General features: G+C 38.3%; 1 protein-coding gene across 1 annotated transcript in view; it reads right to left on the bottom strand.

Moving 5' to 3' along the window:
* Positions 1–26,388, bottom strand: part of DDX10 (DEAD-box helicase 10) — a 287,390-nt gene that overhangs the window by 129,481 nt on the left and 131,521 nt on the right. Inside the window, exon 16 of the mRNA XM_077777453.1 lies at positions 2,927–3,046. Coding sequence (XP_077633579.1) covers positions 2,927–3,046 — 120 coding nt within the window. The remainder of the gene's footprint in view (positions 1–2,926; positions 3,047–26,388) is intronic.

Consider the following 26,388-nt stretch of genomic DNA (forward strand, 5'->3'; position numbering starts at 1 on the left):
GAGCAAACCCCAGAAAAGACTGTCCCGGTCAGGATAAAGTAACTCTGCCATCATCCAGTGATAGCAGGATTAAAGGAAAATGTCATGAAATCCTTTGGAGAAGGGAGTCGCTTCAACATCATCTCAAACAGTGTTCTCAGTCTGCTGTGCTCCAACAGCTCTGTTCCAAATTATCTCCACCAGTGACCGTGACACGTCCATCACTCCTCTCACCATCCTATGGAGTTTTTACTTCCCTGTGCTTCTGACTAAATTTAACCCCTGGAAGGCAGTCATCTATCTTGTTTGTGTATTCTCAAAGCCAGCACAGTATCTGGCACATTATCACATGCTCAGAACTGATCAATAAATCACCTATCACCTAGTACTACACATAAAGACTAAAACAACTAAGCATTAAAGAAAATTAGATTTCAGGTGCTGGCTCAAATCTACGCAATTTCCACACAGTTTATGGTTAGGAACAAGGTAACAAAGAAATCAGGGCAGTGATCTGGAGTCAGGGGACCTGGCTTAATGTCCCAGCTTTTCTGCTAGGCCTACTGCAGAATCTTGAATAAATTCCTTCATTCCTGGGCCTTGTCTGGAAAATAACAAAAGGTCTATTTGACTCAATAACCTTCCAGGTCTAACACTGTAAAACTCAAGACAATTCAGACAAAACCTGTTCTCTTACTTGAACCAGTAACCGGTTGCCGGTGGATTGCGGTAGCTGCCGCTGTTTTGAAAGGCTGCTCGTGAACGTGCAGAGAAGCTGTGGGCCTGGGAGTCACGGGTACCCACCACCTCTCACTGCTGTTACCACCCAGCGCAGCTGATTCCTGGGGCAGGGACTGAGGGTCATGAATGTCACCGCCTGAGCAGCCGTGCCGGCAGCCAAGGACACTGCGGAAGGAGTGAGAGGGAGCAGGCGTGGCCTCCACCGCCCGACTCCCCTGCTTCATGACCCTGTGAAAGAAGCTTATGTAAAGTTCTTTGAGGATTTTAGAGCAGAAGTTTCAATGTGGCTCAAAGCTATATGGGGCTCCCATCAGCAAGAAGGTTACCCTGAAACATTTTACAGCTAAAGACTTACACCCATCTTGGAGCAAAATACTCTGTGCAGTTAAGCTTACAGGCACAATGAGGACCCTCATTATGGGAACAGCACTAATCTTACTTTACGGTAAGCATCTGATGTAACACAACTATATTCTGGTTTAGCCCACCAGAGGTCAGGGGCTGACCTCTTTTTAGTAATTTTATAAAGATCTATTACTTATCAATTCTATAGGCTTCGTCTGCAACTTCCAACAACTGCACTTTCTTCATGTGATTCATACCGCTTTACTCCATGTTCTCAGTGCAAATCTGGGATGTGGCCCCAAGCTCCCTTCCCCAAAGTAACACCCAAATCTGTTATCTCCACTGTTAAAACATACTCTGGGCATCTGGGGGGCTCAGTCAGTTAAGCATCCAACTCTTGATTTCAGCNTCCCTCTCAAAATAAATATATAAACTTAAAATACTCCAGTGTATACAGCCTGTTTACACAGCACCTGTATTAATGATAATGAAATACCTGATACATGACAGCATTTTAAAAGCCCATTATTTTACTGGGATATCAGAGAACAGTTCATCCATTCAAAAACTTCCAGGCTAAATACATGCTGGACCCCATTCTCAGTGCTGGGGATGGAGTAGTGAGCAAAGTCATCACACTCCCTCGGGGGGCCGCCCTCATTCCACTAGAGCGGAAGAAAAGGACGATAACCACGTAGAGATGTCAAGCCCCCCAGGTGCTGTGAGGAAAACAGAGGAAGACGAAGAGAGGAGAGGACAGGGGCATGGGATGCTGCGCACTCTACCAGGACGCATGGGAAACCTGGGGGAGGGGGGTGACAAGAGTGAGACCCCGCTGTGGCCGCCCCCCAACATTACACCTTATGTCAGGCACGGACTTTCCACATCTCTTTCCTATTTAAAAACATAGTTATGTGACAGAGTGACTTTTCACGAGCAATCTTTCTAACTCTGAGAGTAATGGTGAAAGGAGACCAAGGTACTGGTGACATGAGAGTCAAGCACCCGCATTTGAGAAAATGCCCTCAAAGCCAGCCCAGTAAGAAACACGCCAATACAGCATCTAGACTGAGGAACCGCAACTCAGAGACTTTTGAGAGCCCAGAAAAAGAAGCTGTGGCAAGCGGTTGTGTTATGATTCTTGCTTTTGTTCCTACAGAACATGCTGACAGGTACCGTGACAGGAAAGTCTAATCTGTAAAAAAGGAATTTAGAAAGTTCAAAACCAACTCTGCATCATTAGCACCAACAAGTATCCCAGTTTACGGTCACTAAGGCCTTCCTGCCTACAGATGGCAACTGACGAAATGTCTGAGACAACAGTCTGAGGAACTGCCTAGCATGCTTTAAAGAAACATTTTCTGGGGCACCTGGGTGGCTCAGGTAATAATCTCACGGTCCATGGGTTCGAGCCCCACATCAGGCTCTGTGCTGACAGCTTGGAGCCTGGAGCCTGCTTCAGATTCTGTGTCTCCCTCTCTGTCTGCCCCTCCCCCACTCATGCTTGCGCTCTCTTTCTCTCTCAAAAATAAATAACCATTAAAAAAAAGAAAACGAAACATTTTCTTTCTCTTAATGAATGTTAAGTCAGTATAAGTGTCAAACTCTTTATACTAAGTGGAAGGTACCTCAGAAATGAAGCATTTAAGAATCTTACCTCCCCGGGGAGCCTGGATGGTTTGGTTGGTTGAGCATCTGACTTCGGCTCAGGTCATGATCTCACAGTTCGTGAGTTTGAGGCCCACATAGGGTTCTGTGTTGACAGCTCAGACCCTGCTTCAGATTCTGTGTCTCCCTCTCTCTCTGCCCCTTCCCCCCCTTAAATAAATAAACATTAAAAAAAAAAAATAAAGAATCTTACCTCCCCTTCCTCAGTAAATGTTATCTTCTTATTCACTTTAAAATTTCTCTTCATTACTTTTTTTGCTTCTGCGACCTTGGTCACTTTTTTCTTGACGCTGGATTTAGAAGGTTCTTTCTTCTGTGTAAAAATATACAAAAAACAAATGATTAATGGGGTGCCTGGGTGACTCGGTTAAGCGTCTGACTTCGGCTCAGGTCATGATCATGCGGTCTGTGGGTTCGAGCCCCACATCAAGGTCTGTGCTGACAGCTCAGAGCCTGGAACCTGTTTCACATTCTGTGTCTCCCTCTCTCTCTGTCCCTCCCTAGCTCATGCTTTGTCTCTGTCTCAAAAATAAATAAATGTTTAAAAAAAATTTTTTTTTTAAAAACAAAAAAAAACCCCCAGATGATTAATTAAATGGCTGCTTTATTTTAGCAATTTAGCTCTGGCAACACACTTTCCAAAACTGAATGTATTTCCTGCTCACTAGCTAATAAGCACCAAAAATACTGTCCAGAAATAAAGTTATTAGACTTTTTAACTGATGATACCCCCAGTGCTATAGGGGCTTATGTGTAAACAAGATAAATGTTAGACATAAGCCACCTTTAAAATTCCTTCCAATACTAAAACCATGCTATCCTGATAATGCTGAAGCAGCAGAAACTCGTGATAATGTGGGAAATGGGCATCCATGATAAATAAAGCTCTCTTCCAGCTGAAACACAGAACACATTTTTTAAAATAGCTCTAATTCCAGATGCAAACTTAAATTTCCAAAGTAGGAAACTGTTTACCTGGAAAGCAAAATTACTGCAATACATCATCTGCAATTCCACATTCTTCCTCCCATTACCCAAATTTACTATACGAACACGAGAATAGCCTGTGATAACTAAGCTGTGTCCAAAAGTGAGATGGAATCAGAATACTTCAACAGGACACCCTAATCAGAACCCACCTAATGTCCTAAAACCACCAGATCAAGGTAGTAAACATGCGAAGCCACTGCTTACTTATGCTGAGTGACTGCAAAGTGAGCCATCTGAAATGGGGAGCTGTGGAGGTCACACCACAGCCTGCACAGATCAGAGAGGGACAATAAGAAACTCACCACTGAGAGGGATTTGCACTACGTTCCTCACAGTAGAGCCAGGAATACCACTGGCGGTGGTTGGTAAACTAATCTAAGGCAGGCTCCACGAGGTGAGTCGAAAGAATAAAGTCTCTGGTGCAACAGTTAAGAAAATGAAGCTGAATTCAAGCTCTACTACCACTTATGAGCTATGTAAGAGCAAGTTACTTAACTTTTGTGCTCTAGCTATAAATTAACCCTCAATGGGACCTCTATCTCATAGGGTTGGCTGGGAGAGTTTAATAATAAATGTAAAACATACAAAATGTAAGTATTCAATAAACCTCAAATACCACTATTATATATTGATTTCAAGCTACCTAAAAAGATCATGCCAATTGCACAGAGGTTTAATTTGCAAAATCACAGACTTGGAGCTTCCTAAGTGATTGGTTTTTTAACTCTGTGTTACAGGTAACCACCCAAGAAAAAAGACATAAGCAGGGAATGAGCTAGGAAACAAGAGTTATCAGAAGCTTTGAGAAGATGTACATTAGTTATAACTGCTATATTATGGTAATCAATAAACACAGAAAAAACAATTCACTTAAAAAAGTATATATTATTGATAATGAATACAAAATGCTTAAAAACAAAGTACCATGAAACCAAAAACAACAAATTTACTAAAAGAGAGGTTTGTATCAAGTTATTGACACATTATGTTTTTAGGATTATGAAAATCAGCTAATGTATCTGCAATACGGTAATTGTCAGCATTGGTTGCTTTCATATCAATGGTTCTGTTATATGGGTATTACTAACACTGCTTTTGTAGTCCTGGTTCTTAAAACAAACCATCTCATTACATTTATTTCTCAGATCATGAATCAATTCAAAGTTAAGCACATGCTAAGACTTGGGGGGCGCCTGGGTGGCTCATTGGGTTAAGCATCCAACTTCGGCTCAGGTCATGATCTCATGGTTTGTGAGTTTGAGCCCCGCGCTGGGCTCCGTGCTGACAGCTCAGAGCCTGGAGCCTGCTTCAGATTCTGTGTCTCCCTCTCTCTCTGCCCCTCCCCTGCTCATGCACTCTCTCTCAAGTAAACATTTAAAAAAAAAGAACATACTAACATTTTAAATCTATAAAATGTTTATGAAAAAAATCATCTCCTATGAAATAACTAATTTTTTTTTTTTAATATTTTTATTTATTTCTAGGAGAGAGAGAGACAGCATGAGCAGGGGAGGGTCAGAGAGAGAGGGAGATACAGACTCAGAAACAGGCTCCAGGCTCTGAGCTGGCAGTCAGCACAGAGCCCGACGCGGGGCTCGAACCCACGAATCGCGAGATCATGACCTAAGCGAAAGTCGGACGCTTAACCGACTAAGCCACCCAGGCGCCCCTGAAATAACTAATTTTTATTACATCAGAGATATCAGTAATGTTACAGTCCCTATACCTGCACCTCACAAGATTTTTATGAAAAGAAATTCAGTTTGTTTCAGATTTCTTCTTCCCATGGAATATCCCATCTGCTCCCCCCAAACCCTCACCAGCCCCAAGTGCATGAATGTTGCCACCTGGCTGCACAGGGCCCTAAACTGCGCTCCCCATCCCTCACAACCTTCTCCCCACTACTGTGCTCTAAGATCCACGACTATTATTCTTCTTGGGAAATAATGCAATCCCAATTTTCTCATTTTGGAGCACAATTAAGTAAGTTGGGTGGCATTAAAACTTTTAAATTAAAAGAGACCAGGGTGCTAGGAAGCTTGTCAACTGAGGTAAGCTGCACCTGCAGGATACCTTGTGAACACAGGGCATTAATAAGACCCCCTTCCTTCTGCCCGGCCAGACTCCTACCCCCCGCCTTTCCCCACAGACAATCATCAAAGAACACCACCTACACAGCTGCCAGGGGTGGTGACTGCTACTCCTACTTGATCTTCTTGGTTTTTGAGTTAGGTCAATTCTTGAGGACCTTGGGTTTGCTAATGTTCCGACATCAGAGCGCATGCTGATCAAACAGTGCAAACTCAGAGGATCATTACGACGTAAAAATAACACACAGGAGTAAGTTATCACCACTTAAAAAAATGCTGAGGAGCAATGGAAGCCAACCTTCTGGGGGTGATGGTAATACTCTAGATCTTGATAGGAATTTGAGTTATACAGGTGTATACAATTGCCAAAATTCAAATGTTACAATTAAGATTGGTGCATTTTGTTGCACATAAATTTCTACCTGAAAAAAAGAGTTCCGGAATGAACTTAAATGAATTCCAGGCCACCTGAAGTATATATGGTAGAAAGGGCAATGCTGTTGGCAACTTACTCTGAAATGCATTAAATTTAAAAAGGTGATAAATAGATGTAGATGATAAAAAGGCATATGGTAAGAATTTTGTTGTAGAATATTAGTGAATATTTTTTGTCCAAAGTGCACTTTCTTCAGCTTTTCTTTATGTTTGAAACATTTTATAACAAAAGAGAAAAAAAGCCTGGTCCCAGAAATGAGAAAAAAAAGTCATAAAGCAAAAATGCACTTTCTTTAGCTTTTATGTTTGAAAAATTTTTAAACAAAATACACACACACACACACACAAAAAAAAGCCTGGTCCCAGAAATGAATTAAGTCATAAAGTGAAAATACCAAAAACTGACAAAATAGAAAAAAGGTCAGTTAGAAAACCAAACTTCGGGACATATGTCTAAAATGAGTGGCAAACACCTAAACACTATGTGGCATTAACAAATACCTTCTGGGTATCCAGTGATGGTGTATCTCACATGTGGCTTAGCTTAACTTAGTTCAGTGTCCTTTCTTTCAAACATTAACTTTAGCAGGTAATATATGCTCATTTATTTCATAAAGAATATTCATGTCTTATAAATTCATGTCTTAATCATGTTCAGAAGTTTCCATTCATATCTTCTGCAGCCACAGTGTTTACCTCCCAAGACGCAAAAAAGTGTTAATACCTTTTTCGTATCCTTTCCAGAGACATTCTACCCACATTCAAGTATACATGAAGAACACCAAGGTACTAATGAGCTATTTGCATGTGCATTTACTTACTCAGGATAAATCTCTCAAAGTTAAAGCATTCAAAGTGTATGTGCACTTAAAGTTTAACTCAATATCTCCAAATACCCCTACTCAAGTTCAACCAAATTCAACGGTCCCACCAAAAATTGAGAGTAACTGAATCTCCACATCTATTTTCAAAAAGTAGATATTAGGCTTTACATTTGCCAATTAGGTGAAAAATACTATCTCAGGGAATTTTTAATTTTGCATTTGTCTTGTGTTAAGCATAGCAGAACATCTTTCCAAAGGCAATTTTTTTCCTGTGCACCATGTATAATCTTTAACAGTATTTTTAATGAATTCCTGGCATTTTACTTATTTGTGAGATCTTTTCATTTGTTAAAAATGTGTCAATATTTTCTCACACTGCATCATTTATGTTTAGACTTTTATCATAAGGGTATATTTTGTGGTTTGGGCTTTGTTTTGTTGCTAAACATGTATTTTTAATTTTTATGTAACCAATTTTTTAAAATAAGAAAATTTTCTGGATTTTTTTGTACCACACTTCCCAATAGTTTTCCACTATGAGACTTTTCAAAAATAAGTTTAACTCCTTAAAATTGAGATTTTACTTTTCCTAAAATTTCAACACTGGCTCTTGGGTAAGGGGAGAACTGCTGCTCATTAACACTTTACACTTCTATTAAATCATGAGAAATATCAAGTATGCTTATTGTTCGGCAAAAGTTGTATTTTGACTACAAGACTTTGTATTATTGGTACAAGAATGAAATTTGTAAATTTTAAACCAATGAGTTTAATGAAAGATTTCCTGACAAGATGTAAAACATCAAAAGGCAATTTTCATTTCCATTTGCACTTCCTTTGTGACATGTTTGCTAGACTTCAGAATAAAAAGCAAAAAGGAAAATATCATAAAATACAAAACTGATAAAGCATCAAGTTATTTTCAAGGTCCTGTGATAGCTGTAGGAGGCTGTCACAAATAACTTGGAAGATAAAAGAACAAGAACAGTTGCAAAAAGCAATGGTTCCAGAAGGATCATGTTAGTTTCAACAATGGCTACAAGATTCAAAATATAATCAGTGGGGGAAAAAAAAAGTAATATAAGCATTACTACTATACATCCTAGAGGTAAAATAAAAGTATCATTGCAGGATGCCTGGGTGGATCAGTCGGTTAAGCATCTGACTTCAGCTCAGATCATGATCTCATGGTTCCTGAGTTCGACTCCTGCATCAGGCACTGTGCTGATGGCTCAGAGCCTGGAACCTGCTTCGGATTCTGTGTCTTCCTCTCTCTCTGCCCCTTTCCCGTTCACACTCGGTCTCACGGTCTCTCTCTGTCTCAAAAATAAACACTTAAAAAAATTTTAAAGTATCACTGCAACAAAAACAAAAACAAAAACCTTAAGGAGAGTAAAGTCAGAATTAAATCAAAAAATACTCTAAGGAATTCAGATATTTATGTTTCCTTAAAGTAGCTCCCATATGCAACACAGAATAATTAATGGTTTATAATAACAATTTTATCCAAGAGTGAAGGAAACCTACAAAATAAAGAACTCTCAACCCTGGTGAAGACCTTACAAATTACCCATTTTAACCTAAGCCCTCACATTAAAAGTATGGGCATTTCATAGCATTTACTGTTACCTCAAGAGTCCAAAAGTAATCATACCTTAGTAGAACTCATGATTTAAAAAGCAAAACAAAATGAAAAAACATCTGCTTATGCAAGCTTAATTCCTTCACCATCTTAAATTTACTGAGCTATGATATTTCAGACATTCTAATTTTATAGTATAAATTAAGGCTTTCAAAATTTTATTTGAAATCCATCTACAAAATATTTTCTTAGAAAATAAACTCCCTTGATGATTAGTGACGTTGTACACCTTTTCATGGACCTATTGGCCATTTATTTATATGTCTTCTTTGGAAAAAAGTCTATTCTAGTCCATTTTTCAATTGGATTATTTGTTGGTTTGTTTTGCTTTTGAGGTTGTAGGAGTTCCTTATATATACACTTCAGAAACCCTTTATCTGATATATGGTTTGTAAATATATTCTCCCATTCCATAGGCTGCCTTTTTGTTTCCTTTGCTGTACAGAAGCTTTTCAGTTTGATACAGTCCCCTTGTTTATTTCAGCTCTTGTTGCCTGTGCTTATAGCATCTTATCCAAAAGATCACTGCCAAGACTAATGCCAAGGAGCTTTTTTCCCCCCTATGTTCTTTTCTGGGAATTTTGATCATCAGGGAAATGAAATCAAAACCACAATGAGATAGCACTTCACACTTATGAGGATAGCTATCATCAAAAAGACAGGAAGTAACAGATGTTGGCAAGGATGCAGAGGAAAAAAGACCCCTCATACACAGTTAGTGGAAATGTAAACTGGTTATAAGCCACAGTGGCAAAGAGAATGGAAGTTCCTCAAAAAATTAAAACTTGAAACTACCATATAATGCAACAATATCACTCACTCCTGGGTATACAGCCAAAGGAAACAAAACCAGTTCTAAAAGAGCTATGTGCACTCCCATGTCTTTTGCTGCAGGACTAATAATAGCCAAGACATGAAAACAATCGTTAAGTGTCTGTCAAAGAATAAATGGATTAATAGAAAACATGGTAGACATATACAATGGAGTAGTATTCAACCACAAGAAAGAAGGAAATCCTGCCATTAGTGACAATATGGATGAATCTGGAGGGCATTATGTTAACTGAAATAAGTCAGACAGATATTGAATGGTATCACTTATATGTGGAATATTTATAGACAAGAAAAAGGGGAAACGGGGACTAATGTCACAAAAAATAGAACAGTTGTTCCCAGGGACTGGGAAGAGGGAGAAACTGAGATGTATAACCAGTAGTTATAAGAAGAATAAATTGATGGGGCACCTAGGTGGCTCAGGCGGTTGAGCATCCGACTTCGACTCAAGTTATGGTTCGTGGGTTCGAGCCCCACGTTGGGCTCTGTGCTGACGGCTCAGAGCCTGGAGTCTGCTTCTGATTCTGTGTTTCCCTCTCTCTCTGACCCTCCCCTGCTCACGCTGCCTCTCTCTCTCAGAAATAAATAAAACATTTAAAAAAATTTTTAAAAAGATGAATAAATTGAGGATCTAATGTATAGCATGGTGACTACAATTAAAATACTGCATTGTATACGTGAAATTTGCAGAGAACGGATCTTAAACATCCTCATCACACACGTGCAAAGTTAACTGTGAGGTGATGGATGCATCGATTATCTCTTGATTTTGGTAATCATTTCACTCTGTGCACACATACACAATCATACTGTATATACATACAATTTTATTTATCAATTATTCCTCAATAACGCTTGGGGAAAAAATAAAAACACCACCACCAGTGAGTAGAAAAGGTATATTTGTGAAATCATTGCACAAACTCTAGTCTTAAAATTAAGAGCCATCTAAAGGGTGGAGAGTTTCAGTTTTGCAAGAAGAGGTTTGGAAATTGGCTGCACAACTGCGGGAATGTGCTGCACTCTACACTTAAAGTGGTACATTTTATATGTATTTTACTACCGTTAACAATAAAGAGCCATCTAGACTATAATTAGACTTTGGTTTAAAATGTTGTTATGGGGGCGCCTGGGTGGCTCAGTCAGTTAAGTGTCCAACTTCGCTCAGGTTATGATCTCACAGTTCGTGGGTTTGAGCCCTGTGTCAAGCTCTGTGCTGACAGCTAGCTCAGAGCCTAGAGCCTGCTTCAGATTTTGTATCTCCCTCTCTCTCTGACCCTCCCTTGCTCACGCTCTCTCTCTCTCTCTCTCAGAAATAAATAAAACATTTAAAAAAAATTTTAAATGCTGTTACAGAACCTGTCTCTCTTTTCAGGGCTCTTCCACAAATGTAACCTTAAGTCAAAGCAGTAGTCCCAGAATTCCACAGTGGCTAGAGCGCAGGGCCGAGGCGAGCAATGCAAGGATTGGGAAGGGAACAAGTACAGATCAACTAAAATGAATGAAACAGAGTGCTTATCAATTATCAACTATGAAAATAATCTTACAAAATGGCCTCATCAATCTTATAGGAGTTTTCGTCTTCAAAATGTCCACATTTACCAACATCAGTGTTTAAAGTTTAATGGAAGGCAAGCTACAATAAACCTTGGTAATGTGCATAAATGTAGTCACACCACTAAAATCAGGAACAGAGGAGTTGGAGAGAATGAGGAAAGCCAGCGCCGCCTCTACCCGAGCCTCAGTTACACTACTCTGCGGGTGATCGTTGCAGCAGCCTGTTTCCGAACTTTGCCAGCACCCTTGCCCTGTTATGGTAAAGCCAGAGTCACCATTTGGTTCCTGATGTGCTTTTCCTAATGGACTGTAAGATAGTGTGTGTTACAATTCATATCCCCAGAGCATCAGCGAGAGGCTGGCACACTGGAAGCATTCAGTAAGTATTTCTTGAACAAAGAATTAGTGGAAAAAATTCTCAGTGGAATAAAGCATTACTTCATTTACTGCTCATAACAACTCTGAGTCAAATCTGTCCCTGAGAATTTTTTTAATTATAAAACCAAAGCTTTGACAAATTTGGCAATTTGCTCAAGGTTGCACAATTTAAATCAAAGGGTGCTTGACTTTGTTGTTCATACTCTACAATGCTTAGTTGATTTTTGCTCAAACTGTCTTAGGCTATAGCATCATAATTTGACTCAATATGTGCCTTTTACATTTCTATCAACTTTCAAAGAATGTCTGAAAACTGCTATTCTTAGAAACTTTACACCTTTTTTCAACTTTCCAATTCATGGTCCATTAATAAAGATTTTTTCATATTCTACTTTCTGATGCAGTGTTTGTATTGGTTTAGAAAAAAATGTTTTCTCATCCAAATATCAATTTTAAATACCAAATATGCAACTTCAAATTACAAGGCCCCAATCCTACTTCCTTTCTGATGAGAGTCACAGCTGTTACAGAATTTGTGCATGATACTTGTGTCATTACTTGACACTGACACTTCGTATCTACAGAGGATAGCTTAAACACCCATTCTAGAAATCTTCCCAATTTTTAAATATTTTATAGATAATGCATGTTTCTTTCAAACATAAAATCATACAAATGAGAGCCCACATATCCTGGTGAAGTTCTTCATATTTCAAAGTCAGATTAGCCCTTCAGATTACATCAAGAAGCAAATCATAAGTCAAAGTCTCTATTATGTATAGTCAATAATACCAGGCTCTACTTATTTTCTTTGAAGTCTATGAACTGCAATTAGAATGTATAAAGTGACAAAAACAGTTAATGAACACTACAATACATTAAGCAACATGACCAAATATTTAATACAAAATAGTCATGATTCTTTTAAAGAATCATCTTAACTGGTCAACTTAAACAGGATAAATGACGAGTACTTCTCTTTCTTTTTTTCCCACCAGATCAAAATCCACACAGATATGTACAATCTCAGCTTTGTCTGGACCTCCCTCCTACTTCTGGAGGACAGAAGGCACAATCATTCTACACAATATTTTTTTGATTAACACATTCCTCCTTCTGGATTCCTACTTCCTGAATTCACATGCTTAACCTGGGATACTTTCCAGAAGAATCTCTTCACCTAATAAACTCTCAGAAGGGTATGTACCTGCCACCTTAATTACTAAATGCTTTCAGAAAAATAATGTTCAAACATATCCCCATACAGTTGCTATTTTCCTCTATTCCTTCTCCTATTCTTCAAATACAAGTTCCCTCACCAAACCCTCAAACATCAGCGTTTTTTTCCCTTCAATATATTTGTCTTCCTCAACAATTTGTCTAAATCAACAAATGTTTCCTTTACTTTAAAAAGCCTTTTCATAGCATTTCAGTCTAATAATTTTTTAAATCTTTCATTTCTTCCAAATAGTCTAAATAAGATTTCAATTTCATTTTTCCACCCAAGCCGTATTTTATTTTGCTTATTTCCTAACTTGAAGCCTCATCCCCGAGCTTCATGGCCAGGCAAATGCATTACTGTCCTTGGTTTACTGGCTACCTTAAATGCTTCCTTCTTACCTTTCTGAACACATTTATACTACTGGAACACATAAAGAATAATTTTTTATTTCTCATTTGCTACATGAAGAAATTTTCTTTAGTTTACTGAAATTGTCCAAGCTGTTTCCTATTCTGTTTTGCTAGCCAGGAAATATGTATTATCTGTTCCACATCATACCTCTCCCCTCCTCCACCACCACAAGAAACAAGTAAATTTAGAAAAAAGCCACCATAAATGTGAAATCTCAGGTGCTTCCTATTCTTTAACAAAATTATGGAACCAGTCATATTTTGCCTTAGGAATCCAATTTTTAACCTGCCACTTTTAATAAATATTTCTATATTAGGAAGCAGGCAGCTGAAGCAATTTAGAGAATGGGGCCAGATACATACTTTTTCCCTCTCTTTTTAGACTTCAAAAAATGACAGTACAAACTTCATTTCTAACTTGTGCCCATATTGGCTACATCAATTTTTGTTGTCTCCTACAACTTTTGAAATTCTTCTAGAACTTAGAAGTATTACAGGCATACAAAACAAAACAAAAACCTGTAGTATGAAAAGGAAAAGCTATCTTGTGTCACATGGCCATTCAGATAATACAGTTAAAGGATGCAGTAAATGTGGCCATGAACTAAGTAAAAAGACCCAGTGCAGCATTTATGCTTTTATAAGGCAACTTTTATATATGGCAACATGACAACTATACTTTGCCATTTACACCTCTTCCACCTTCCTTCCAAGTGATAGCAGAGACCCAACAAGAATGTACCAGGAACTAATTTACTCAGAATTTGTGTGAATAAAATGAAATAGCATCAAAACAACATTCAACAACATTTAGTTCCAGGTTTAACAGAATTTTATAGTTGGCTCCAGCACCTACAATATTAACAAATTACTTGGCAGCCTGGTTTGTGTAATCTAAAGCACAGCTTCTGAAAATTCATTCATCATGAAAGTCTAACAAACACAGGCCATAGAATACTGCTTATTCAGTGAAGCACCAATTTAAAAAATTACACGCAAACACGCTCATGCATCTATACTCTAAATTATAGCAACAGAATCTCTGTATGATTTAAACCCTTCACAAAGAACTGCAGTAACAGAACTAAGATATATACTAAACTCAAATTGGCTTTGTGCCTAAGTTAGCCATTTTTGACACACTGCTCTAAGACAGTATGAGATGCTAATACTGACCTCTCAGCCCCCCAGACAAAGCAATCACTGCTACTGGTTATACGTGGTTCTGGTGTCTGCCATTTTTCTAAATTGAATGACATTAATAAATCACAAGATATGCATGAGATGTATTTTAACTAAAGGAGAAATAACAAGTATCACTACCATGCCCAGAGCAAGCCCTATGCACAACTATGTGTATAGTAAAATCCCCAAGATCTGCCTTCTATTGTGAGTGTTAGCTAAGCAAAAAAAAAAAAAAAAAAAAAAAAAAAAAAAAACAAACAAATGAAAAGTCAAAGGCCAGCCTACCATACCATGTTTCGTCAAAACGTACTTGGATGATGTCTAATTATTTAAAATGAGATATTCTTTAAAAATGCACCGTTTATAAAATGGTGGTCTGCAAGGCCATATAATGGTGATAAAAGATACTGCCATTATCAAGTACAGAATGTGGAAGGATGAAACGGTCATCCAAGATCACTCAGAGAAACAAAACAGCACGAGCACACACACACAGGATGAGAAGATTTCAAGATCACGCAGCCAGTGCCGGCAAAGTTAGGGCTAGAACTCTTAAGCTCCCGGGGAAAGCCAGCTTGTGCTTCTACCTTGAGCCCACATACAACGACAGGATCTTAGAAACACCTCAGAGACTACAATTTCCTCCAACAATCACAATTTTCCTAAACAATACCAAGACTCCATTAAATTGAAATCAAGAACTGATGGAGGCCCAATGTTTTCCTTAAAATGAAAAGAATCCTTCAAGGAAGGCATTTTAAAGTGTCCTTTTCTGCTTCCATAGAAGAACCATAGACAGGACTACAAAACCTGACCTCTAATATTCTTCTCTCTCAAAAACATAGCATGTAGGAAAAAGTATTCTGTCCCTCTGTACTCTATGCTGTCCTTTTATTTCCTGGCAAACTGCATACTGAGTATGCAGTGATTAATATGATTCCATCTGCCCTCTTTGGCATTTAACATTAATAACAAATTCTGACAGCCATTAGAAGCAATTGACAGGTGACTGCTCGTTAATTTTTCTCACATCTTAGAATAAGTCCCTGCCGTTTTGTTAGGAAATTTGTAACACTAAAATATATTATTTGGAGGGGTGGTTGGGTGGCTCAGTCAGATAAGTGTCCAACTCTTTGTTTCAGCTCAGGTCATGATCTCTCAGTTCACGAGACTGAGCCCACATCGGGCTGTGCTGGCATGTGGAGCCTGCTTAGGATTCTCTCTCCCTCTCTCTGCCTGTCTCCACTTGTGTTCGTTCTCTCTCTCTCAAAATAAATAAATATTTTTTTAAAAATGTAATATTTGGAATTATAACTTACTAAAAACTACCTGTAAATGACAACTCCCAAAGAATTAAAATGAAGGCTTTGCTTGTCTCCAAACTCTACCTAGCTACTCAACACTTTTTTAAAATCACTCTCCTTCCTATGGTCTCATGCACAGACTAGAAAATGCAGGAGCTATGAATATGCTTGAAATTCTCCCCTAGAAGGGAAAACTGAGTTCAGATTTGATACTGGCTATCTCTTAAGAAACTTTTCTTACTTTCTACCCTCGGCCTTTTGGTGATGTATCTTATGGTATTTCTTATGCTTGTTAGGTAATTTCTTCCACTTCTATTTTACCCCCTTAGACACTCAATTCCCTGAGGATATGGACTTTGTCTCACCTTTTAATTTCTAGAGTTTAGTGCCCATACTGTGCCTGAACACATCAATAATTATCTGTGAAGCTGAGCTAAGCAAATCAGGACAGTTTTCATCGAGAGCAACACTGACTCAAAGACTCTGAAATGCATTCTTCTTCAGTTAGTTGTTGTGACATCAACTTTGCTGTTTGCTGTTTTTTTCTTTGCTTAAACAGCACAGAAAAAAAAGAAAACATAATATTGCACGTTCAATTTGATACTTATTTGTTGAGAAAATGGATAAACAGACCCTGGGCAATAATAAAGTGTGATGCAAGCAGCAGACTATCTGAAAATGATGTCCAGAATCACTCTGGATGCCTCATCAAGGGGCTGAAATCACTCCACAATCCCCTTCTCCCAGCATGACAGGCTACAACCACACTCAGCTCTGACAGCGTCGTGGCTTCCTCCCTTCCCAAGGCAGATCCCACTGCCCTGGACCCAAGGTCTCCACGGGCCAGACCGACACATTTCTCAGATGACCGCACACACCCACAACTATACCACCTGGTTCTCAAGCAGTTTGGGTAACTGCTCACTGATAAGGCTGGCCTACCACTTCTATAATGAGAATAACAGAGGAAAGCAAAGTTTCACTGGAAGAAAAGCCTATGCTAATCTAATAGTAAGCAAACTGCTAACACCCGAGCACCCCTCTATGTGGAATAATGACACGGAAAACTCAGGCCTTACTTATTGCTGATTCTGGCTTTTCCCCAAAGAATATCCCTTTCTCAACAAAGCTCATTCCTTAACCCACGTCATTGTGAAATCTGTCCTAGGCTCCAATGCATGACATGTGGCAATCCAGACAGGTTTACATGGCATATCAAAAGGTTACTAAACTTTTTTTGAGAAGTTTATGGAATGGTAAGTAGTTAATTAGTGACACCAAGTGCTGGACACCATGCTAGATGATCATGTATCATTCACCATTCCCAACTACCCTTCTGAGGTATTGCTTACATCCTACAGGTGATGAAACAGTCAATTAAGTTAACCAATTATCCAGCTTGAAGGGACAGAAGTCGGCTCTGAACTTCTGTCACTCTATGAAAAAGACAATTAGTAATTACACAGAGAGCTAAAACAAAGTTGGGGGAAAGATCAGAAAGCTACTAGGAGGTCTGTGACAAGATTCAGGGAAGACCACGGGACCAAAGAGACAGTATTTAAGAACAAAGCAGGATGAAAGGAGAGCTATGCAGAGTTAAGACAGTCAAGCTAATGAAAGGAGATATCTGAAAACAAAAATCACCAGAAAGGAAGGAACAATGGAGAGGGAAAGCGCTTTGAAAACGAATTTCTCTCACAATTAGTGACTTGTTGCAAAAAAAACTTTGCACCATACTTCCAAACCACTTTTCCCCTAATAGACACCTTACCAAACTATCAACTCTAAATGGGAAAACCCAAATGATTAACCAAAACAGAAAACTTTGAGAATTTCTTAGCCAGCCACTGAGAAGATAGATAATAACTGCCATCCATCTCCCTAATACTTTCTCCATTACAGCTAAAGAATGTCTGAGATTTAGGGGAGCCTGGGTGGCTTAGTCGGTTAAGCGTCCGACTTTCGCTTAGGTCATGATCTCGCGGTTCGTGGGTTCGGGCCCCGCGTCGGGCTCTGTGCTGACTGCCAGCTCAGAGCCTGGAGCCTGTTTCAGTCTGTGACTCCCTCTCTCTCTGGCCCTCCCCTGCTCACGCTGTCTCTCTCTCTCTCCTAGAAATAAATAACAATATTAAAAAAAAAAAAAAAGAATGTCTGAGATTTAAAACAAGGAGGGTAAGTCCACAAGAAGAGATTATACTGGAACATGAAATGAATCTTTGGGACTCAGTTTGGTCATTTCCAAGTCAGGATACTTTCACTGGCCAATACTATTTACAACATATTCTGCACTGTTTCTTTTCCAAATACTTCAATTATTTAAGCCCCAAATACTTCAATTATTTAAGCCATGTATTTATTTGAAGGATTTGGTCAAGTAGTTAATAAATGAAGCATTAAACAACATAATGATCTTAATACAAGATTTACATCAAACTAATTCTGAACATATTCAGCTTCAATCATAACATGTAAACAGATTGAACTGATAAAGAATTTTCTCTATTAAAATAAATTAATTTTCCACTAGTGCATCAGATTTCCAGGGTTACAATATTATGAAACTCACCATAATTAGCCTCACTAGTTCTGAATCCAAAATTATGGATGTCAAAACTTCCTTTAAAAGGCCACAAACTATCATAGAATGATCTGATCAAAACAGTACTATTACCAGCTATTTATTTGAGCACCTACAAAAAGCCTCACTTAACTAAAATCATGGGATCTGGCTAATTTTCAACTTGCTTTGGAACGAGCTGCCCATTTTAGGAATAATGAATCAACTCTCTCTCGCTGCTGTTAGAAAATACTCGTACATTGATAATCATGTTAAAACTGGCTCTACTTTTCCTCAGAGAAGCATGTATATTAGAGGGTAGAGAGACAGAGAGGAAACAGACACAAGAGGTGCACTGGTGTGCATCTCACCAGTCAGTTTCCAGACAGCTGCTTTCCCTTAACTTCATGCTGGCATTGCATCATCAGTTTCCTTTAAGGATTGGTATTAAATATTTCCAAAGAAAATGCATTTTATGTCTCATAGGACAGTTGTTGAAATGCAAGGAAAAGCTGTGCTTCTCTGGAGAAGAATGTCTGCTCCCTATGGAAAAAGTATTCTTTTCATTTTGGCAGTTAAGAACTCAGAGCCAAATTCCTGATCCATATTTAAGAACCATATAAAATGCTACATGACCTGCCTACTAAATTTCCCACCAGTCATTTCTATTCTATCTATATTTTGCATGCCTGATGTTTTCTATTTTATTACAATTAGAAGTATTTCTAAATACTACTTAAGCTACTTCTAATTCCTTGTGGGATTAGGAGGGATAAAATAGAATAAAGGAGGCTCAGTCATTTATTCAACAAACACTGGGTATCTGCTATACTCCATGTCCCATCCTAGGCACTTGGGATAAACAGAAGTTGCAATCCAGTAGTGAAACACACACACACACACACACACACACACACACACTCTTAGGATAAACAGAAGTTATATTCCAATAGAGAAACACACACACACACACACACACACACACACACACAGTATGTCAAGGAGCTTTAAACGCTATGAAAAAAGGCACGTAATGATGTAGGAAGTGACTGGTGGAATGGAAAAATTTTTTTTTTTTTAAGAATTTATGCCTTTAAAANTTTATATATATATATAAATATATATATTCATATATATATATATAAAATTTATTGTCAAATTGGCTAACATACAGCGTATAAAGTATGCTCCTAGTGAGAAATTTTAAATAGTTAGATAGAGTCTCTCTGAAGAGGGGATACCAGAGCAGAGATCTAAAATGATATGAAAGCAGTCATCAATGATCTAGGTAAGAATTCCAGGTAGAAGAAAGAATAAGCACCAAAAGCCTACAAATGGAAATGGGATTGTTGTTTCCAAAGGGGGGGGGGGGGGGGAGTGACTAGACAAGAATGAGCAAGGTGGAAAGTGGCTGGAGAGGAAGTCAGAGACACAGGAAAGAAGATTCAGAATTATGTAAGGTCTTGTAGAACACACTACGGCTTGACTTTCCCCTGAATATGAGAAGGAATACAAGTTTTAAGCAAGAAACACGGCACAATTTGGGGTTTTCTTCTCCTGCTGTGAGGATACTACATTGTATAGGAGCAAGGGAAAAAACAAGAAACCAATTAGAAAAACAAAAAAGAGTAACAAGATTCACCCCAAGAGTAGAAAGAGGAGGTAAAAGGAGGTAAAAGAGGCTTCAGGGATAACTCCCAGGCTTCTGAGCTGGGTAACTGGTGTTAAGTATCCAAGCTAGTTAAAAGGAGTTTAAGGGAAGCAGAAGGGGTTCAGGACAGGTATGTGGATTCACCAACAAATCCAATGTCTAGGTTTGCCAGGGGAACATATGTTGACAGAAACTAGTTTAAGGCACAGCTCTGGGGCACTCTCTCATTTAAAGATGGAAAAAGAAGAAACCAGCAAAGAAAACCAGAAAGAACTATCAGTTAAGAGCAAAACGAGGCAAGTGGGGTGTGTCAGAAGCCAAGTGAAGAAGACATTCCAAAAAGGAACACTTTCCAAAGAGAAAATGTTGCTAAGATTTTGATTAACATGGAGTCCTGAGAGTTGATTCCTGAATTTGCCAAAATTGGAATTGTTCCTTACCTGAGGAAGAGAGGTTTCAACAGAGTGGCAGGGATACAAATCTGAGCAGAAAAGGTACAAGAGGAAACAGAGGGTGAAGTAGTGAAAACAGTAAGTATAGGCTACTCTTTCAAGGAATTCTCTTCGTCATCCCCAACTACCAAATGGTGAAAGTCCAGAACTGCATTTAGTGTTATTAGAAATGGAATGTACGTACATAAAGGGTGACTTCTGTACGTGCTAGATAGAAATACCTAACACCAATTTTTACGTTTCCCAGAAAATAACCAAGGATTATAAATATTCTCATCATGTCATTGCATTTATTAGAGAAAAATAAAAAGGCATCCAAGAGCACTGGAGTAAGGAGGACATGAATAAAATGTGTTAGATACCAATTCACACACAAAAAAAAACAAATTTAGCTATTAAATTATGGCATTACACAAGTGCACTTACTGACCAGGAAAATTTTCCCAACATTGTTTCCATTTTTACAAAGGCTATAAATCAGAACATAATGATTATCTGCTATGTAACTTTAATGTGTTGGGGGGAAAAGATTGTGTGTGTGTGTGTGCACATACTAAAACAGAAAAAGCCAGAGATACACAAACCAAAGGGCAAGAATAGTTTTATCAAAGTATATGAGAGGATTGTAGCAGATATGTACCTTTCTTTATTATGTATTTCCTTATTTCCCAAATTTTCAGCTGAAGAGCAAACGATTAGCAATAATCACTGGTTGTAATAAAATAAGGTTTTACTTGCCAAGAAAAATGTTAAATAAAGAAAAAAATTCCTACTTTTTCTAGAGGAGCTCTAATGTCACTTAAGGTCTTACCTGAGGCCCTTTGCTTCCTCATTACTCCAGGCTGGTTCAGGTGCTCTTTTCTATGGCCCCAGAGACTGTACTATAATTCTCAGTTTATCTGAATTTATAATTCACCAGATTATTAAATCAAGGGCACTAAACACAGTAAATTATAGACATTTAGTAATTTTAGTTGGTTCCACTTATTCATTTAACAAACGTTTGTGATCTCACAATTTTTTTCCTAATGATTAACTTATAATTTACTAGCCAAATCATTTTTCTTTGAAAATGATTTTTTAAATTTTTATTTATTTTTGAGAGAGAGAGGCAGGGGAAGAGAAAAGAAGGGACAGATAATCCAAAGCAGGCTCTGTGCTGTCAGCACATCAACGGGGGGGCTTGAATTTATAAACTATGAGATCATGACCTGAGCCAAAGGCAGATGCTTAACTGACTTAACCACAAACATACCCCAGAAACCGATGTTTTCTTTTAAAGGGATTTAAAAATTTATTAAGTATTTTTTTACTCTGGAAAAATTTCAACATTTTATGGATCAGAAAATCTCTAATCTATATTAGTATTTTTACAAAGCATTTTACACTTTGACTGTGTTCATAGTAATATAGTAATTTATGATGCACACAGAATACATACAGACCATGGTTATGATGATTTGTCATTCAAAATTGCTCGAGCTGAGAGTGAATTCCCTACACCTGGGGCTTATAATGTTTTAAGGATAAAACAGTCCTTTTTGATTTAGGATCCAAACAAAAATCAACATTTCACAAATTTCTTAAAAATGAAAAAAAGACATGTTTACAACCAGGGACTGATATTCAAAGAAAAGCAAGCTTTAGCTTCTAGATTAGTCCTCAAATAACAATGTTTATATAAAAAAATAAAAAATTAGACAAGACCATGTTGCATTTACAGCACAAAGACAAAACTACCATTTCTTATTCTATGTCTATCCCACGTAAGTAGCCAGAGAAATGTAACTTTTCTGATATATACATTATTCTGTACTTCTTGAAGAAACTTTCAGGGAAAGAGAATTCTTGCCAAATGTCTAGAAGAGAAAGAGTAATAGACTAGATTTTATTAAACTTGTGTGAAATGATCTAAAGTACACATGTAAATTATAGTGTTGAGGGACAGATCCCTAATTAACAAAGAACTTCAAAGGTAGAAATACATTAAAAAGTTATTTTAAAGACAAATACTGGGGTGCCTGGGTGGCTCACTTGGTTAAGCATCCAACTCCTGATTTTGGCTCACGTCATGATCTCATGGTCTGTAGCATTGAGCCGCACGTCTGGTTCTCGCCTGGCAGTACAGAGCCTGCTCGGAATTCAATCTCAGTCTCTCTCTTTCGCTTCCTCTTCCTCTTTCTCAAAATAAATAATCTTTGGGGTGCCTGGGTGGCTCACTGAGCATCCACTTCAGCTCAGGTCATGATCTCACATTCATGGGTTCAAGCCCTGCACAAGGCTCTGTGCTGACAGGCCTGGAGCCTGCTTCAGATTCTCTGTCTCCTTCTCTCTCTGCCTCCCCCAATTGCATTCTGTCTCTCTTAAAAAATTAAACATTTAAAAATAAATAAAATAAACTTAAAAAAGAAAAAAGAAACTATAAAGACAAATATGAAATTCCAAAATTCTAAATACATTGGAATTTAATTACTTGTCCAACCATGCTGTTGTTTCATTTTAAACCCAATCTGTCTCTAAGCAAACAAATAAAATTAAATTTTGTAAATTTTCAAGTGAAATGTAACAAGCTTACACCTTTTGACCTTATCTTAATGCTGACAGAGAAAAAGACAAGTCAGTAATTTACTATCATTCAAATTCAAGTGAGTAAGTAAAAGAAATAGTTAACTAGGCCAAAAAAAATCTCATCATTTACAGAACAATTTGATTGATGGTCTCAATTTTACAACCATGAGAGCAATTAAGCACATTTTACAGGAGGACATACAAATCTTCTGAACATCCTAAACATTAAATGTTTATCCCCAGGAAGCTTTTGGGATCATTAACAGCACTCAGTCATTTTAAAAATCTAGTTCATCCAAAAACAATGGTAGGCTTCCATCCAGCTTACCTTGTCTACTATTTTATTCTAAATTACCTCAAAGAATCATATTAAGGGCAACTCCTATAAATTCATCTAATGATTAATCACATAACTTCCTAATGTCAAATCAGAAGATTTTGCCTCCTAAATCTAGTAGGGCTGGCAAAGCATGAAAAGTAACCATGTATGTGTTCCATTATTAATACCCAGTATGTTCTGTTTTGATAAGTGTTGTATTAAAAAGAATCACCCACATAAAAAATAACCTCAAGATACAATAAAGAAGCATGGGGCTAAAAAGAAGGGATCTGTTCAGAGATTGGTTTTTAAAAATTGCTACTATTAATACATATGGACAGGGGGTGGGAGGGGTTAGGAGGTAACTCTAGAAGACTTACACCAAGACTTAATTATACAAATTTACTGTGGTACCCAAACTAGACCCAGTCAGGCAGCATTTTCATGAGTGTATTAAAGGGACAGTAATTTGCTATAATTAAGTCTAACAAACTAACAAAACGAAGAAAAATGACTCAAAAGACTTGCTTCATGAATGAGTCAGCACAATGGAGATGAAGTGCCCAAGTTCTGGAACTACTTATTACTATGTCCAAATCCTAGCTGCACCTTGACGAGCTCAAGGTTTCTGAACCTCCCCATCTTCCCTTTCTTCATCTATGAAAAAGGTAATATATTTTTAATAGGGCTATTTTAAGGATTAATTACGAAATGTAAGTGAAGTGCTTAGCAAACTGCCTACCCGAGTCAAAGGCTCCTATCCTAGCTGTCACCACTAGCACGGCAGTGAACAAAGCACAACGTGCCACACCTATAAGAGAAGAGGAGTGCGCCCACAGGCTCTGCCTTCACTCATGTCGTCTACTAACCTCAAAAATCTCAACCAATTCTGATCACGGATGTGCCCTTGCACCCTGGTCCCTCCTTCACTCTACCATCCTACTGAGAGTACCCTCCAGTACGGACCACCTAAGCAGTGACCTGCTACTCTCTCCCACCCACTACTGCAGACCTGGCCTCATTCTCAGTGTCAGGTCCCCTGAGCCAAAAGTCACCTACCACAAGCCTGGCCCCAAATAAAACAGTTACAAACTTGGAAACTAAGCCTCTACGAACACTCATGAGGAGTAGTTTAGAAAACAGAGAAAATAAGGGCTCCTCGTGGCACAGTTCGTTAAGCATCCGACTCTTGATCTCAGCACAGGTCATGATCTCATGGCTCGGGAGCTTGAGCTACACTGATGGTGAAGAGCCTGCTTGGGAGTCTGTCTCTCCTTCCCTTTGCCCTCCTCTGCTTATGTTCTCTCTCTCTCTCAAAGTAAGTAAATAAACTTAAAAAAAAAATAGAGAAAATAATTTGGATCTACTGTTAATTTAGAAACACTGACAAACAGGAGTGCCTGGGTGGCTCAGTCAGTTGATTCATCAGGCTTCGGCTCAGGTCAAGATCTCACGGTTCATGGGTTCGAACCCCGTATCAGGCTCTGTGCTGACAGCCAGCTCAGAGCCTGGAGCCGGTTTCAGATTCTATGTCTCCCTCTCTCTCTGACCCTTCCCTGTTCACATGGTATCTCTCTCTCTCTCTCTCTCTCTCAGAAATAAATAAAAACATAAAAAAAAGAAACGTTGACAACATCTAAGTATAGTTTTTTATAAACCCTGGCTTGTCCATACATGTAGCCCAAAGATAAGTATGAATAACAAAGTACCACCTAACAGGCGTTCAACCTTTCTACCTATTATGTAGGCATAAAAAATATACAGATCACTATTCATTCACTGCCAAGGTACGGAAAGATGGTTTTAAAAGTGTATGGTCTACAAAATTCCAGTTCTGGCAATATGGTGGAACCACAAATATGTAGAAATACTGATAAAATATAACCAAACAGCTTTATAATAATTAGATATATTGCTAATTTAGCAAGAAATAAACCTCAGAGTCAGAAAAGGGAAAGAAAATTGGGTAATTCTGAGCTGTGCTATCAACCTATAGATATACCATCCATGCCGTAGGATGGAGTTATGTGCATACATGGGCAGAAGAGATGCAGGAAATTGGAACAATTAATTGTCTATGAAACTCTCAAAGGGCTGTACCCTCCGTGAAAGAAGGACCAGAGAAAAAACATGCCAAATGGCTCTACAAGACTATAAGGAAGATTAGTTCAAGTCAGGCTCTAAGCTCTGGNATGGTGAAGAGCCTGCTTGGGAGTCTGTCTCTCCTTCCCTTTGCCCTCCTCTGCTATGTTCTCTCTCTCTCTCAAAATAAGTAAATAAACTTAAAAAAATAGAGAAAATAATTTGGATCTACTGTTAATTTAGAAACACTGACAAACAGGAGTGCCTGGGTGGCTCAGTCAGTTGATTCATCAGGCTTCGGCTCAGGTCAAGATCTCACGGTTCATGGGTTCGAACCCCGTATCAGGCTCTGTGCTGACAGCCAGCTCAGAGCCTGGAGCCGGTTTCAGATTCTATGTCTCCCTCTCTCTCTGACCCTTCCCTGTTCACATGGTATCTCTCTCTCTCTCTCTCTCTCAGAAATAAATAAAAACATAAAAAAAAGAAACGTTGACAACATCTAAGTATAGTTTTTTATAAACCCTGGCTTGTCCATACATGTAGCCCAAAGATAAGTATGAATAACAAAGTACCACCTAACAGGCGTTCAACCTTTCTACCTATTATGTAGGCATAAAAAATATACAGATCACTATTCATTCACTGCCAAGGTACGGAAAGATGGTTTTAAAAGTGTATGGTCTACAAAATTCCAGTTCTGGCAATATGGTGGAACCACAAATATGTAGAAATACTGATAAAATATAACCAAACAGCTTTATAATAATTAGATATATTGCTAATTTAGCAAGAAATAAACCTCAGAGTCAGAAAAGGGAAAGAAAATTGGGTAATTCTGAGCTGTGCTATCAACCTATAGATATACCATCCATGCCGTAGGATGGAGTTATGTGCATACATGGGCAGAAGAGATGCAGGAAATTGGAACAATTAATTGTCTATGAAACTCTCAAAGGGCTGTACCCTCCGTGAAAGAAGGACCAGAGAAAAAACATGCCAAATGGCTCTACAAGACTATAAGGAAGATTAGTTCAAGTCAGGCTCTAAGCTCTGGGTGAAAGAAAGAGGGTAGAGGTGTGAGAGAATTTTAAAATCCCAGAATACAATTCAAAACCCAAATTTACACCAGCAGAAATCACCAAGTCAAAATAAACA

Source organism: Crocuta crocuta, unplaced genomic scaffold (genome assembly GCF_008692635.1).
Source record: "Crocuta crocuta isolate KB4526 unplaced genomic scaffold, BGI_CrCroc_1.0 scaffold278, whole genome shotgun sequence".
Taxonomy (NCBI): Eukaryota; Metazoa; Chordata; class Mammalia; order Carnivora; family Hyaenidae; genus Crocuta; species Crocuta crocuta.